The sequence below is a fragment of the Leuciscus leuciscus genome, assembly GCF_965113295.1.
Source record: "Leuciscus leuciscus genome assembly, chromosome: 1".
Taxonomy (NCBI): domain Eukaryota; kingdom Metazoa; phylum Chordata; class Actinopteri; order Cypriniformes; family Leuciscidae; genus Leuciscus; species Leuciscus leuciscus.
Genome location: NC_138725.1, coordinates 47,296,045 through 47,311,032, shown reverse-complemented (window position 1 = coordinate 47,311,032; position 14,988 = coordinate 47,296,045). Strand labels below are relative to the sequence as shown.

The following is a 14,988-nucleotide window of genomic DNA, read 5'->3' as shown; positions in this document are numbered from 1 at the left end:
AAACAACGTTGCTTTTAAGTATCCTACTTTACGATATGAACTGAAAAGTTCGTTTAGTTTCACAACGAGGAAAATCTGACTGTTGTTATTCTTAAAACTCGTGATAAATGTAACGGCAGAATTTAATGACGGTACTTACTCGATCTGTGGATGGATCAGCTGTGCGTTTGGATCAACACTGACAGCTCCACACAGACACACACACACTGCCCTAATGGCCAATGAGAGAGTGTGAAATGCCTTTTAGGGTGTGAGGGGGGGGGGGGGGGGGTGCGGCGGGGCTGGGTTAGGGAGGGAGAGAGAGAGAGAGAGAGAGAGAGAGAGAGAGAGAGAGAGAGAGAGAGAGAGAGAGAGAGAGAGAGTATAAAAATACCCCCATGACTAGGGGGCAACATTCCATTGCAAGGGGGCACATCTAATTTTATTTAAAAAAGCTACTTGATCGAACTCTTTTTTTGCTAATTTAAAGTAGGCCTATTACAAAAACACATTTATGAAATATCATTAAACGGTCCACATATGGCGGGTCGCCCCCTCATGGGCGTCGTAATGTTATCATGCAATCGACGGAGACAAACAGTAATGCTGTGGGTCTGTTTAGAATGAGACAGGAAAAAAAGGAACAAAAACAAAACACCTTTTGTTAGTAAACAAACTTCAAGATCCAGGCCAACAGGTGTCATAAGTGCAAAACCAGTAGTAGGCTATACGGACCAACGGGAGCCACCTAAACATGAACAAATTGTGCACTTATAATTTTGTACATGGAAAAAAAAAATCATTGCAACTAATTCATGGACTTGCTGATCCCTCTGCATTACATGTTTTGGGGATGGCAGATGTCATTCTATGGGACGGACAGACTATTAAAAAAATAGGAAGTTCCAATGATCCAGTCATTTGCTATTGTAAAGAAAAACAATGACACTGTGGCATGACTGCCTCCCAGTGGACACCTTTCATAGCTGTAGGCATCTGAGCTCTGTTTTGCAGGGTTAGGGTGTACGGAATACATGTAATAACGTCAAGTAATCAGTATACAAAAATACTGGAAACTGAAATTGGTTACAGTTACTTCAAAAACAAATTTGCAGTTAATTGGAATACTACCAGGATTCCAATGGTTTTATTTGGACAATCGGGTTGAGATGCAGGGAGCTAAGGCATTTAGGCATTTAGGCATGCTGCCAACAGACTAACTAATTTTGAATCCTACAAAACATTATAATTTTTTTTGTAGCTTTGTTTAATGTTAACATAATTCAGTGCATCTGTTATTGTTATATGCTTGAGGAAAAATTTAAAAACTTGTATTCTGTATTATTCTGTTGCAGAAACTAGGTTGGTTTTATATTAGCAGAGCTTTTAGTTAAAGCATAGTTACAGCGACATGCCATTTTCTTAAATATTTGATATTTTGCATTAAGTCCATAATAAATAAATACAAATTTGATGACTGCTTTTTATTTACATGTTTTTAGTTTTTTTATTTGCTTGACTTTATTTGCACATGTGACCTTGAAGGAATCCAAAAGTAATCAGATTACATTACTTTCATATTGTGGTGCTCAGATTACATTACTGAATACTTTTTATGACGTCATTTGTAACTATAAGGGAATACATGTTCAAAGTAACCCTCTCAACTCTGACTATTTGCATTAGATATTCTTGGCTGCTGATAGAGAACAAAAGGTGGCAAACAATGTTGAAATTGCTATTTTATTACTGAAGTGTCAGTATAAAGAAAATGGGAAAATGTGCATTCAATTACATATTTAATTGATTTGTATTCATAATAAAATCATAATGTCAACTCAACTAATCTTAAATATCACTCTCAGCCTGTTCAACGACAAACAGGCACTGCTGGCTCTTGTTTGTGTTTACCTCAAATTCATCATGAACAAAAAACACAAAACTTCAAACAATTTGCTTAGAACCTAAAACATTGTATTCCTTTAAAATGAAGGCAAAACAAACACAAAATGTTATAAAAACATTACTATGAAAAAAAAGTCAAAAACAACTTTAAAGTAGCACATTGAAACAATCTGGAAACATCAAACTTACCTGTTAAACAACAAATTGTGCTGCAACATACACAACATTTCATTATTAGAGAGTTGTCACAAGTGAAAAAGACAAATTCTCATTCCTCACCTCCGTAAACACGTGAACAAGGTGGTCATTATATATATATATATATATATATATATATATATATATATATATATAAATTAGGGCATGAGAGCTCCAAAAATAGCTGAATGTTTCATAAGGGCATTTGTTTCTTTTTAAACATCATCAGTAACATTTTCCATTTCCACCAAGAAGTTTTCATTTGAGAAATATAAATACAAAATAAAATAAAGTGATCCAATGGTTAAGGTGTTTCACTTTACTCCATTATTTAAAAATCAATCTAATCGTGGCAGAGTTTTTTCTTGTGGCAGAATAATTCTTGGTGCAGCTCAGACTGGATGGGAGGAGCCAGGATAATTATGTGACTCCGCCCATCTGTCACTCATCTTCACTGGTGCGGTTAGCCAGGAAAGGATGAGCCAAAGCTCTGCATGCAGAAATGCGATGAGCTGGATTGAAAGCCAAAAATTGCTGCACGGAGAGGGAAGTTTCAGACAAGAAAACAGTTATTTAAACGTGTATTTTGAGTACCGGACACTACAATCTCTCTCCATATAGGAATCAATGAGTAGCGCTTACAGACAACAGGTCATTCTCCTCATGGGCTAGGCTGGGCAGCAGTTGTGTTGTTGGCTTTGTCTCAACCCAGGCAGGAGTGTAGCAGACAGGGCTTTCTATGGGCCAGTCCTCCTCACCCGGCAAACCAATTATCCTGTGAGAGAGGGAACATACAATTATCACAAAAGTGTGTAGTTCTTGGCTGCAATTAATTTGGGAATGCAAAAGTATTATTATTTTTTTACTCACTCAAAGATTTTCTGCAGCTGCTGAATTTCTGTAAATCCACAAAACAACGGCCTGCAGAAAAGTTGAGAAAGTTAAACCATCTCACAAATCTCAGAACTTGGCAAGCTGTTTGTATTTTGGTGCAAATTCATCTGTCACATGGTTACAGATTTATATTAGGCCTTATATTAGTGATTATTTGACATAATCATGACTGCATAAGGAAAAATTAAATATGACCTTGTAGCATGGTCACACATGTTATTTAAAGGTTTATTTTGGGCACAAAAAAAGACTACATTAAATACAGGTTCACAAGGTGTGCTGAATTATTGGGTAGAAACCATCTGTGAAACCATCACAAAATAAACACTGTAAAGTTATCAACTATAAGGAAATAGAACCTATTGACCTATTGATGCAGTTCATGGTAATATTAATACTTTACATTTTTGGTAACACTTTAGTTTAGGGTCCAATTCTCACTATGTTAGTTGCTTATTAGCAAGCATGTTATTAGGATATTAGCTGTTTATTAGTACTTATAAAGCACATATTAATGCCTTATTCTGCATGACCATATTCTACATTCCTAATCCTATCCAATACCTAAACTTAACAAGTACTTTACTAACTATTAACTATTTGGAGTTTACTGAAGCAAAAGTCGTAGTTAATAGTTAGTTAATAGTGAGAATTGGGCCCTAAACTAAAGTGTGACCTAATTTTTATTCAGGATTCTTTGATAAATAATCCTTTTAGTTTGAAATCGAAATCTTTTCAAGCATCACTTTTGATCAATTTAATGTATCCTTGCTGAATAAAACCATAAAAACTGACCTCAAACTTGAATGGTAGTGTATGTCGAGTGGCGACTTGATGTCCATTGTAAAAGAATATCTCTTGGAACTGTTTTGCTCTCACCTTAACAGAAAGAGCTCTGCAAAGATGCAGCCGGCACTCCACATATCCACTGAAGACATGTAACTGGACTGCAACAGGACCTCTGGAGCCCTGTACCACAGAGTAGCAACCTGCACAAACACACAATTACAAATCACATGCCAGAGATCCAGACCACTCCACATATTACTGTGAATGTGAGGTCCATACACATGGGGTGAGGGCGATATGGCATGTGTATATCCTGGCTAAACCAAAGTCTGCGATCTTGATCACCCCTCGACTGCTCACAAGCACATTGTCTGGCTTCAGGTCCCGGTGAATGACAGTGTTGGTGTGGAGGAAGTCAACTCCGCTGAGCAACTGACGCATCACATCCTACATAAAGAGAGAGAAAAAAAACATCAATCTAAAGCAGGCGTGTCCAATTTTGGGACTTCAAAACCTAAGGTACCGTTCACTCCCATTATAAAACTTGGAAGAGCCAGGATATTTTTTAATATAACTCTGATTGTGTTTGGCTGAAAGAAGAAAGTCACATACACCTAAGAAGGCTTGAGGGTGAGTAAATCATGGGCTAATTTTCATTTTTGGGTGAACTATCCCTTTAAGCTCTAATCTCTTTGTGCGACAATATGCTAGTGCATTAGGGCATGTTGTATGTACATTGAACTGTATCTTTTTTTCTGGGCATTGACGGCTGAAGTGTTCATTAACTTTTATAGCTATACAAAAACTGATGTTCACAAAGAAAAGCTGCACTGGTAAAACTGTGTCAACAAGAACTATTACTAATTTATTCAAAATTTTCACTGCAAAATGAGAGGAGCAAAGTTCAAACCTTAATTTTGTCCCTGGCCAGGCCTTTTGCTGATGCTTTGCTGAGAAATGTGGTCAGATCTTGATCGATATATTCAAACACCAACATCAGGTCAAACTTCTGGTTCTGCCATCCAGCTGAAACATTCAGCAACCTAAAGAGAGAGAGGTCACAATGCTCAAACTGAAAACTCACTATTCTTCTCAAACCTTCTTTGGTAGGCTATTTGACGACCGTTTCCATACTTACTTGACTATGTTGGGGTGGTTGAAGTGCTCTATTTTTCGCAGAAGAGCCACTTCTCGTATGACGAACTGAGGGATGCCACACTCTGGGTCCTCGGGGAGGTTCAGTCTCTTCACCGCTATGAGACGCTGCTTGTTGCGCCTCTCTCTGGCTTTGTACACCTTCCCGTAGGAGCCCTGGCCGATTTCTGCCAGGAATTCATAATCTGATTCTGAGCTCTCCCAACAACTGTCATCCATGTTTGGATCAGAGCAATCTGTAAATCCGTGTTACTGCAATTACAAAAGGCATTAAGTCATTAAGAAAGTCGGACAGAGCTTTGTTAGGACTTTACATTTTACCGGTGTTCAAACGATTCAAATTATTGGGCCTGTTAGTAAACAGTTTAAAATTAAATTAATAAACTGCATAAACAATAATTACAAAAACAGGCCTATAATATTCTTTATGAATATAATTGATTGAATTGGGGGAAATGTAAAGGACGGCATTCCACTGGCATTAAATGTATTTGTAAAAAATGGACTAATTGAGATTAAAATAAATTAAATTTACTTGACTTATTATTGGCATCTGTATATATATGGACTTTTCCAGTTTCCACCATCGTGTCGAATGACCCAAATGCCATCAGCGGTGACGAGATCTGAATTTCTCCTTAACATATATCGTGATAAAATTGTTTATTGAAAACTCTATCTTGTTTAATACCGCGGTAAGCGTGCACGTTGTGTTGTTTGTTCATTGAAAACTGCACATTAAACGTAATAATTGACGTTACTGACTTACCTTTTCAGTCAATGCCTTCCATAGTCCAAAGCCTTTAGCAGGAGAATCTACTATTTTTGATCACTAACACTGATCAGTTGTTTGTCATGATTTTAATAAAACCTCGCGACATGCAGGGGTGTGAGATTTATATCGGGACCACCAACCAATGAACAGCTGTAGATTTCTGCTGGATTTTCCCCATTTAACTGAACTATTTTCCTATTTTCTCAGGTGAAAAGATATATACTTATGCAATGAATGTCGACAAAAATCATATTGTAGACTATAAATATAAATAAATAAAACTGCATATTTAATACCTTTACGTACTTATACCATGCAAATTACGTTAGACGTTAAAGATTATCTCTTTTTTTGCTTGCAGGGTCCTGATGATTAATCTGATGATACAACAAAAAAAAAAAAAAAAAATGCATTTATCAATATCTGCCATTTTGAGATTTGCAGCCACACTGCCCCCTTGATGTAAAACCACATCCATTCCACACAGTGATTTGTTGTTCAAATCAACATATTTATTCCGGATGCACAAGCATCCGTTGTATATTAATTAGCAGATTTATAGGCAGATTTATACAAGTCTGGAATATCACTGCAACTTAAAAGGTAGCAAAATACACAGATAAATGTGCATTCCATCATCAGACAGCTTCTCAAATATATCATTTGCATTTACCCTTTATACAGACCTAGAGTCCTAGATCCACAATCATTAATTAAATCTAAGTGCAACTAAATAAGACTTAAGTTTACAGTTAGTAACAAAAACCTAAATTACACAGTGCAAAGCATCTGTCTTCTGCTTTTCACACACACAAAAAAAGGTTAATGGGTTTAGTAAAATTTCATCATAACAGCAGCACTGTTTTTACAAAACCCTTGATTAAGTGCATTATTTCACAGGTTACAGTAAAACCATTTGACTGAATCTGACTTGTTTCCCTTTAAAAGTAGATTTGAATTTATAAACGTGTTTTGGCACTTGATTAACTGCATTATTGTTTGGTTGTGCAGTGGTTAATTTTTTCATTATCACACAGATCCTCCCTCTGTTCTTCTCCGGACCCATTTCTGAGATATATATATATATATATATATATACACACACTCAAATGATTATGTAGATTATGTGTTACAGACACTTATTCTTTCTTCTTGTTGTTGCAATTCTTGGCTTTTCTGGCGAGACTGATGGCATCCAGATGAAGATTACGTTGCAGGATGACAGAACCACACGTCAGCGCTCCTGCCAACGCTCCAGCAAAACCACACATCATCATATCCTGACCTGTAAGCGAAGTGCAGATTTGAAAGAGAAAGGGGACAGAGATCAGAGAACCAGAGATCTCAGAACCTTGACTGAAATGCACCTTACGCATTCTTCCTTTTAAACAGCAAATACAAAAATGCAAGGCATGATATACTTCTGGATGGTTCACATATGGACTTGCATGTATTAAGGCAGGGTTTCCCAAACAAGGATTCGTGAGTTCATGAAAAGCTAAGCAATATGATTTAGAGTGATGATTATCAAATAAAAGCCTGTAATTTAATTAAATAACTGTAATGTCTGATGCACTGAGAAGTCTGCGTGTATCAGAGTGAAATAAATTATTCAATTCTTATACATTTATAAATAATTATACTATTTTTACTAAAATTATACTATTTTATATAATATAAATAATTATATATCTTTTTATCACAGTACAAATATAATTCATTCTTTTAGTTAGAATTAAAACAAACTACTACTTATGAAAGTTTGTTTCCGCCACAGAATAAAAAAACATAATTGCGAGTTTAGTTATAAACACAATTGCGATCAATAAAGTCAGAATTGTGAGATATGCACTTGCAATTGTGAGAAAAAAAGTTGCGAATTGTGAGTTTTCTATTCTGAATTTTTATCTCAGAATTGTGAGATATAAAATTACAAGAAAAAAAGTCAGAATGGTGAGATGAAAAAAAACAATTGCCTTATTTATTTTTTATCACATCACTATCATCAACATCAGAGAATCATGAACATGAAAACTCTTTAATCAATAATTAAAGTATTAACTTAAAATCTCAAGGGGTACTTCAAGTAAACATTTCACATCTAAGCGGTTCGGCTGACAAAAAAAGTTTATGAAACCCTGCATTAAGCCAAACAAGGCAGAATCAGACCCACCCACCTGTGAGGAAGAGGTTTTTAACGGGTGTCTGTGGTCTGATGATGGCATTTAGCTCAGGGCTAAAGCGAGGAATCCCGTGATCAGCACCATAGATCTCCCCTTTAGGAGCGGCAATGTAATGCTGATTTGTGATTGGGGTGCCTGCATCCACAAATTCAATCTGCAGATAGAGACAGACAAAAAATAATGCATAAAAAAATGAAATAAAAAAAGACAAAGACTGTGTTTGTAGAGTTCATACCCTGTCCTTGATCTTAGGAAAGATCTCAGTCACTGCTTCTAATATGTTATTGATGAACGCCTGCTTCAGCTCCTTATAATCTGTGCTTCTGTTCTTGATTTTGTCATCTTTCCACTCTTCAAACCATTCATAATTAGCAAAGCTAACAACAGTCAAGGTGGATTTACCTGTAGGCGAAACATATTTGGATTTTGATGATGCATCAAGCAGAATTGTCAGTTATTTTATTGGAGAACCTGTAGTAACTGATTTGATTACATCACATTCGTACGCTCGTGAGGTAAAATGTGGACAAGTTCAAAACACTTTGCATCCCATTTACACATTCATGTAGCTCTGTCCACTTGTGATCAGATCAACAAAAATATTAATTCCAGATGTGAACTTGTTTTTTCTCTCTACCTGGTTTTCTTTCTGGCCAGGTTGGGTCTTTGGCTGAAGGCGAGGCAACAAAAATCATAGGGTTAGTTTTAGAAGCTTCTTCCCTGTTCCCTTTCATGTAACCCTCCACCCTGGAAGAACAGCAGACATTAGCACATAACGAGAACAGTGCTGATTTTACAGTAGACAATGATTGAGGAAAACACAAACATTTTATTGCATCCTTTTTAGGATAGGTAGGTTCACACTCACAGCTCATCCAAATTGTTCTCAGGGAAGATAATGAAATTGTCTGCTTTTAGGTCCAGCTCCTCCTTTGTCCCATCCACGCCAATAAAAATACTGAGACCCCCATCTCCGTGCTGCACCATACTCAGCTGTTTCTGGATCGCTGCACAGTACCATCACAAAAAGACCACAGCACGCTCACATTAAAAGGAATACTGTACAAACGTCACAGCAAAGAGGTTTCAACTTTACTGATGTCATAGCATTAGGTCTCATGTTTTAATTTCAAATATATGCCTTATTTTATTGGAAAGAATGTTAGCATTGCTAATAATAATGTTGTTGATGTTTTTTTTTTTTTAGACTGTACTGCAATGCTTAACATTGATAAATCTTTCCCATAAATAAAGCATATGTTTAAAATATGTTAAACAAAATGTATTAATACATTGATTTATTAATAAATACAATTCTGTATTGCAATACTAACATTAAGGAGACTTTCAAATAAATGCACTTTATTTATTTGAATGTGCAAGCATTACAGTACAACAACCACAACATATTATTATTAATCAATAATACAATATAATATTATTTTACAGATATACCATACTTTATATTTTAAACTTAAAAATTGATCTGATTATTGATGATTAATAATAATATGCAATGCTTAAAATTGATGGATCTTTCACATAACATAAAATATGAAGTTTAACAATTTAATACAAAAAAGGTATTGTGATACTGATTGATATAATAATGATGATAATAATAAATAATGATCATAATAATGATAATATTAATAACAATCTACAATGTGCAAACATCCAGTAGATCTCATAGAACCTTCATCTTTAATAACAGAATAAACTCTCTCTCACCAGGCATAGTCTGCACATCTTTAGGCAGGAGATGCTGGTATGTATTAAAGATTCCAGCATCTGAAATCACCATGGGAGCGTGTATATGCACCTCCTCCTGCCCCTTCAGAACACTCACACCTGCAGAAATGCCAACAGAACAATCCAGTCATTAAATCCACAGAAAACACCGGTAAACATGCATGTCTTGCAAATGTCTCATTTAAATTGAATCAATTGTAAAATGTATAATTCACAGCCAGAGAAATGTACAGTACAAAACAATTCTGCAAGAAGCTAAATGCTACTGTATATTCTCATAAAAGAGTTGTGTGGGAAGTGGGACGTGTTACCAATAGCCTCTTTAGCGTCATTGAGGAGTATGCGGTTGACAGGTGCTCTAACAAGCACAGCACCTCCTGCCTTCTCAATGATGGGGATCATGTGGTAGGCGATCTCACTAGCACCACCCTTTGGGTACCAGGCACCATTCATGAAGTGGCACACAAGCAAACTGTGCATGGAAAAGCTTGCTTCTTTGGGCATTTTACCTGTTTACCAAACACAAAAACCAAAGAAGGTCAGTAGCTGTGAGCTTTATGCACCCAAAACAATACAACAACAAACTGATATCTTAATTTCCCACCAGGCATGATTTTCTTACCGTAGGTCCCAAAGATGTAGCACAACACAGCTCTCAGGTCCTTATTCTGTGTGAGCTCATTCACCACATCTGTCAGGCTGCGGGACGCATAGCGGAAAAAGATAGAGAGGCGTTTGGCCAGGCCTGTGTACACCAGGAACTTTGCAAGAGGAATTGGGAGGAGCTTCAGCAGACCCACGAACCATACGCCCTTCCCAACTTTCTGACAGGAGTATTAAAAATCAGGGTTACAGATTGTGTTTTACTCCATGTCTTCATGAAGTCTAATCAATTTCTAAGTCAAGCCTTTCTAACAAATGACACGTAGGATAGTGCATTAACAATCATTAGTGCCTATCTGTGGCTGTGATTGTGGGGTAAAGGTCATGCAAACTGATACATACAGTCATAAAGACATTTCTTCATTGCCTCCTAAGGGCATTAAAATACCCTAGATTATCAGAGCACTGAATGGCTTCAACTAAAAGTTTGGGGTCAGTAAGACCTTTCTTTCTTTTGGAAAGAAATTAATACTTTTATTCAGCAAGTATGCTTTAAATTGATCAAAATTGACAGTAAAGCATTTATAATGTAACAAAAGATTTATATTTCAAATAAATGCTTTTCTTTTGAACTTTTATATTACAGTTTACACCAAAATACAAAGCATTGATTATAATAAGAAATGTTTCTTGAGCACCAAATCAACATATTGAATGATTTCTGATGGATCATGTGACACTGAAGACTGGAGTAATTATGCTGAAAATTCAGCTTTTAAATCACAGGAATACTCCTGTTTTTACTGTATTTTTGACCAAATAAATGCAGTCATGGTGAGCATAGGAGACTTCTTTCAAAAACCTTTGAACAGTAGTGTATATTAGAATAAAAAACAGCTTCCATATGACCAGCATATCCACTGATACCTGATAGACAACCCCTGTATTTTAATATCTAAACCACCTACTAAACACTATACTTGTTTCTCACCATGCAAAGTCTCACATATTCCTCAATGGCCTTTTCCTCCCCTGGGAAGCACTTCTTCAATTCGTCCATATAGCGTGTCCGTCCACTGTAGATGGGGTATATGCGCCGATTTTCTGGTGGACCCAGGACCACTTTATCATAGGGGTTATCCAGCGGCTCCCACTGCAGCTGCCCATTGGTCAACTGGTCTATCACACAGCGAAGTTGCCTGTGATGCTGCAGTTCCCCAATATAGTGGATACCTGAGGCAGGGGAAAGGCATTCAGATCACCACAAACTGACCTTTAGGAAAACAATGTGTGCAATTTTGAAGGTGAGGTATATATGGCTATGATAAATGTGCTTATCTTTGACAGAGCCTCTTTTATAGGGTTTATCAGGATGAGATTGATGAGGTACAAAATTCATTCTCACCAACATCAAACTCAAAGCCTTGCTCTGTGAAGGTGTGACAGCATCCTCCGGCCCGGTCATGTTGCTCCAGAACCAGAACCTTCTTACCAACTTTAGCCAACAGGACAGCAATTGCCAATCCACCAATCCCACTGCCAACCACTATTGCATCCAAATCCTGGGGGACCTTACTGGCCAGGAAGCCTGGATGTGGAAACAAATGTGGAGTTAGTTTAGTGATAAGCAAAAGCAAATCATTTAATGCAGGAAAAAGGTTTTGTTAAGCTGTCATAGATAGATAGATAGATAGATAGATAGATAGATAGATAGATAGATAGATAGATAGATAGATAGATAGATAGATAGATAGATAGATGCAAGGGGTCAGTAAAAGGTAGGCTAATTAATTTCAAGTAAAGTTATACACTTAAGACTTCATTTTACAATACTGTTAAGCATAACTCAATCGTATGGTCGTATTGTCAATCAAAAACGTATTATCTAGTCAGCAATATTAACACTACAATAGACAGTAAAGTAGTGCGTAAGTTGATATTCGTAACTGACCTTGTTTCAGGACTTTGTTCTTCAGCTTACGGTCAAACACCATGGGCTTCAACGGCTCGCGCGTATCGATACCAAAAGGGTTCGGCCCTGGCGTTCTCAACAAATATTTGAAGACAATGGCCACTAAAGCCAAAGAAATTAAGACGACAGCAATCCACATGTTGTGAGGTGCAAAATGTTGTGCTGCTGACAAGTACAGACTGAACAGACACTTCCTCACACCACTTCAGGGTATGCATTCACGTCACTTTCCCGCCGGAAGGGGGCCTCAGACCTATGCCTCAGACGGACTGAGTGGCAAAAGAGCTGCTGCGTGAATGGATTTAATAGGGGAAACTGCGAAAACGCGAGTAAAACGAAGGAAGGATTATTAGTAAACGAAAGGTTGGCCTCGATATAATGTTCCTTACAACTTACCAAAGATCCAGTGATCCATGGATATTGACATGCAGCCAGGAATCGTGTTTCCTGACATTTATATGTGCCTGATTTCGACGCCGGGGAAATAACTTACAGCAAATTAGCCTGTGTGAACACTTTATATTAATACAATATAGGTAGGTCTAAATCCATGTGATCACTTATATCAATGTTATATATATCGTCATATCGTCCAGCCTTAAAACTTGTCGTTTTTTTGTCAGTGTTTATTTAAAAATGTCCAATTATGCAGAATATACAATGGTAAATATTTAATTGATGAGTTGTCAATACAAAATATAACAATACAATATATAGAGTGTGATTGATTTTACTCTGGCCGACGGTGACGTCACGCGCATTCCCTGACGACGATACTGACCAATCACAAGATCTGTTTTTAAACGGCGTGTTTGCGACAGAGGGCGGAGATTTTTTAACCAGTATATGATTTTCACTAATAAAATGTCTAAAAATGTAGGCTATGTTTGATGTTATTTTATTAGATATTGCAGATACTAACATTTAACTATTTTCTCGTTTCATGTTTCTTCTCATTAAGACCTCTGAAATGAACCAGTCAAATAAATAATTTGCCATAGATCATTGTATTGCATGTTGTTAATTTGTTGGCTCATTTTTAATACATAAATAAAAGGTTCCCAATTTACTATTTTCAAATTAAATTGACTCAGTGCTTAAATAAATGATGGTAGGCTACTCTGCTTTCCTCTATATAGCTTATGTGTTTTTAGTCAGATCTTTCTACAGTAACAGTAACATAGCCTACACTGAAAAAATATTTTCATTCATCCAATTAAAAATTTTTAGGGTAATGGTTCACATCTATATTTTATAATTTGAGCCAATGAAAAATAAATAACTTGCCCTTACCAATATTTTCTATGTCTATGAAAACTATTTTATAAAACTTGGCACAAAGCATATTTTTCTTGTTGAAAAAAATCAATTAATTTAAATTCTATTTTTGATCTAAACAAAAATATATAGATTTAATCAAAACAAAAATTCTCATTTAATAAATATGTATTAGAAATTATTTGTTTTCTCCAATTAAATAGATATTGATTTAATAATACAATTATTTCTCATTTTTAAAAATACAAGTTAATAGAAATTATTTTATTTTAAACAAACAAAAAGATATGGATTCAATAAAACATATTTCCCATTAAGGAACATTAATTAATCTTGTCCAAAATCAAATAAAAAAGACACATAATTTTCATTAAATCGATATTTATTAAATTATTATATACATTACTTCCACACATCCACAATTTCGTGTCAGATTTTCAACATTTGCGACAGACAGCAAGTCCCTCAGAACCTCTTGACCCTCAAGTATGATTCCAATGTTTGTGGGTATACAGCTTGTGCATCTCTGATGACAAAGATTTCCATGGTTTCTTCTGAAGAGTTTTTTCAGCCTCTTCCTTCTCCAACACCTGGAAAAGAATTTAGGAAGGAGAAAAGAAAAAGAAAAAAAGAATAAGGAATCAATACAGCTTGGGTTTCCCCCCAAATTAGTTTACATAATACTAATACTTCTAACTAATTATAAAATTTACTCCAATTTGTTGTTGACATATAAATATAAGTTGCACAAACTTTCCAGCACATGGGACTCTGATTTTAGCTGAAAGTAATTGTTTCTATATTTGAAATTAGCCTTCAGACTGTTATCAGACATATATCTGAACATAGTCTGATGGCTAATTTTAAGTGGACAGCCATATCTAGCATTTTCACATCTCTAAAGTAATCTTTCCTTACCAGGAAATCTTTGATGAGGTCCTCCACTGTTTCTCCCATATGGATGAGATATTTCAGTGCTCTTTGTATCGGTGTCAGTATCCTGCATCAAGATAGTACAAATTTGGCATGAGGGTACATTATGGTCAACAAACTTTAGCACAATATACGTTATCAGTTGATATAATAATTATTATAATATATGATTCAATAGTGTGTCAATCCTATTACTAACGCCACGAAAAAATGTCTGCCCCCCCAGTGTCCTCTGGCTAGTAGCTGCTACTACACTTTTTTGAAAACCAACCGACATCAACCGATTGGCGCCAATGCAGCAATACTTCTATGGATACAATCCATAATTAAATGACCATTGTGAGTGTCGACAGTCATACGTGTTAGATAACGTTACCATTAATCACAAGTGAACGTCAGTCCTTTTACATGTAAGTTAACTTCAGCTCCTTAATTGTTGATCAGGTTTCTATGGTTTTAACCAGAGAACGTCGTTCTTATGACGCTGCATCGAGATAACGTTATGTTCAATGATTAAACGTTCACGTTAATTACCATTGTAAAATCAAAATAAGCCAGGGGTAAACGTATAT

General features: G+C 36.0%; 3 protein-coding genes across 10 annotated transcripts in view; all 3 read right to left on the bottom strand.

Annotated features, from left to right (window-relative positions):
• The window catches only part of svilc (supervillin c), a 31,424-nt gene extending 31,211 nt beyond the window's left edge, over positions 1–213 (bottom strand). For 7 of the 8 annotated variants that reach the window (XM_082173375.1, XM_082173378.1, XM_082173379.1 and 4 more), the window contains exon 1: positions 140–213. The gene's annotated coding sequence lies outside the window, so the exon portion shown is untranslated. Of the gene's footprint in view, positions 1–135 lie in introns of all 8 variants that reach the window. The other variant, XM_082173376.1, reaches the window with a different exon arrangement.
• A 2,044-nt stretch (positions 214–2,257) lies between these two features.
• cdk21 (cyclin-dependent kinase 21) lies at positions 2,258–6,020 on the bottom strand. Its single transcript, XM_082166373.1, has 7 exons — positions 4,904–6,020; positions 4,676–4,808; positions 4,045–4,212; positions 3,856–3,965; positions 2,953–3,003; positions 2,725–2,857; positions 2,258–2,616 (listed from the first exon to the last, which is right to left on the bottom strand). Exons 1-7 carry the CDS (start codon positions 5,137–5,139, stop codon positions 2,524–2,526), a joined length of 924 nt encoding a protein of 307 aa, XP_082022499.1. The 5' UTR covers positions 5,140–6,020; the 3' UTR covers positions 2,258–2,523.
• A 165-nt stretch (positions 6,021–6,185) lies between these two features.
• Positions 6,186–12,442, bottom strand: retsat.2 (retinol saturase, tandem duplicate 2). Its single transcript, XM_082166363.1, has 11 exons — positions 12,185–12,442; positions 11,639–11,821; positions 11,225–11,466; positions 10,253–10,454; positions 9,942–10,139; positions 9,610–9,729; positions 8,747–8,885; positions 8,516–8,625; positions 8,114–8,280; positions 7,873–8,032; positions 6,186–6,980 (listed from the first exon to the last, which is right to left on the bottom strand). The coding sequence occupies exons 1-11, from the start codon at positions 12,342–12,344 to the stop codon at positions 6,835–6,837; spliced, it is 1,827 nt and encodes a 608-aa protein (XP_082022489.1). The 5' UTR covers positions 12,345–12,442; the 3' UTR covers positions 6,186–6,834.
• Between the last annotated feature and the right edge of the window lie 2,546 nt (positions 12,443–14,988).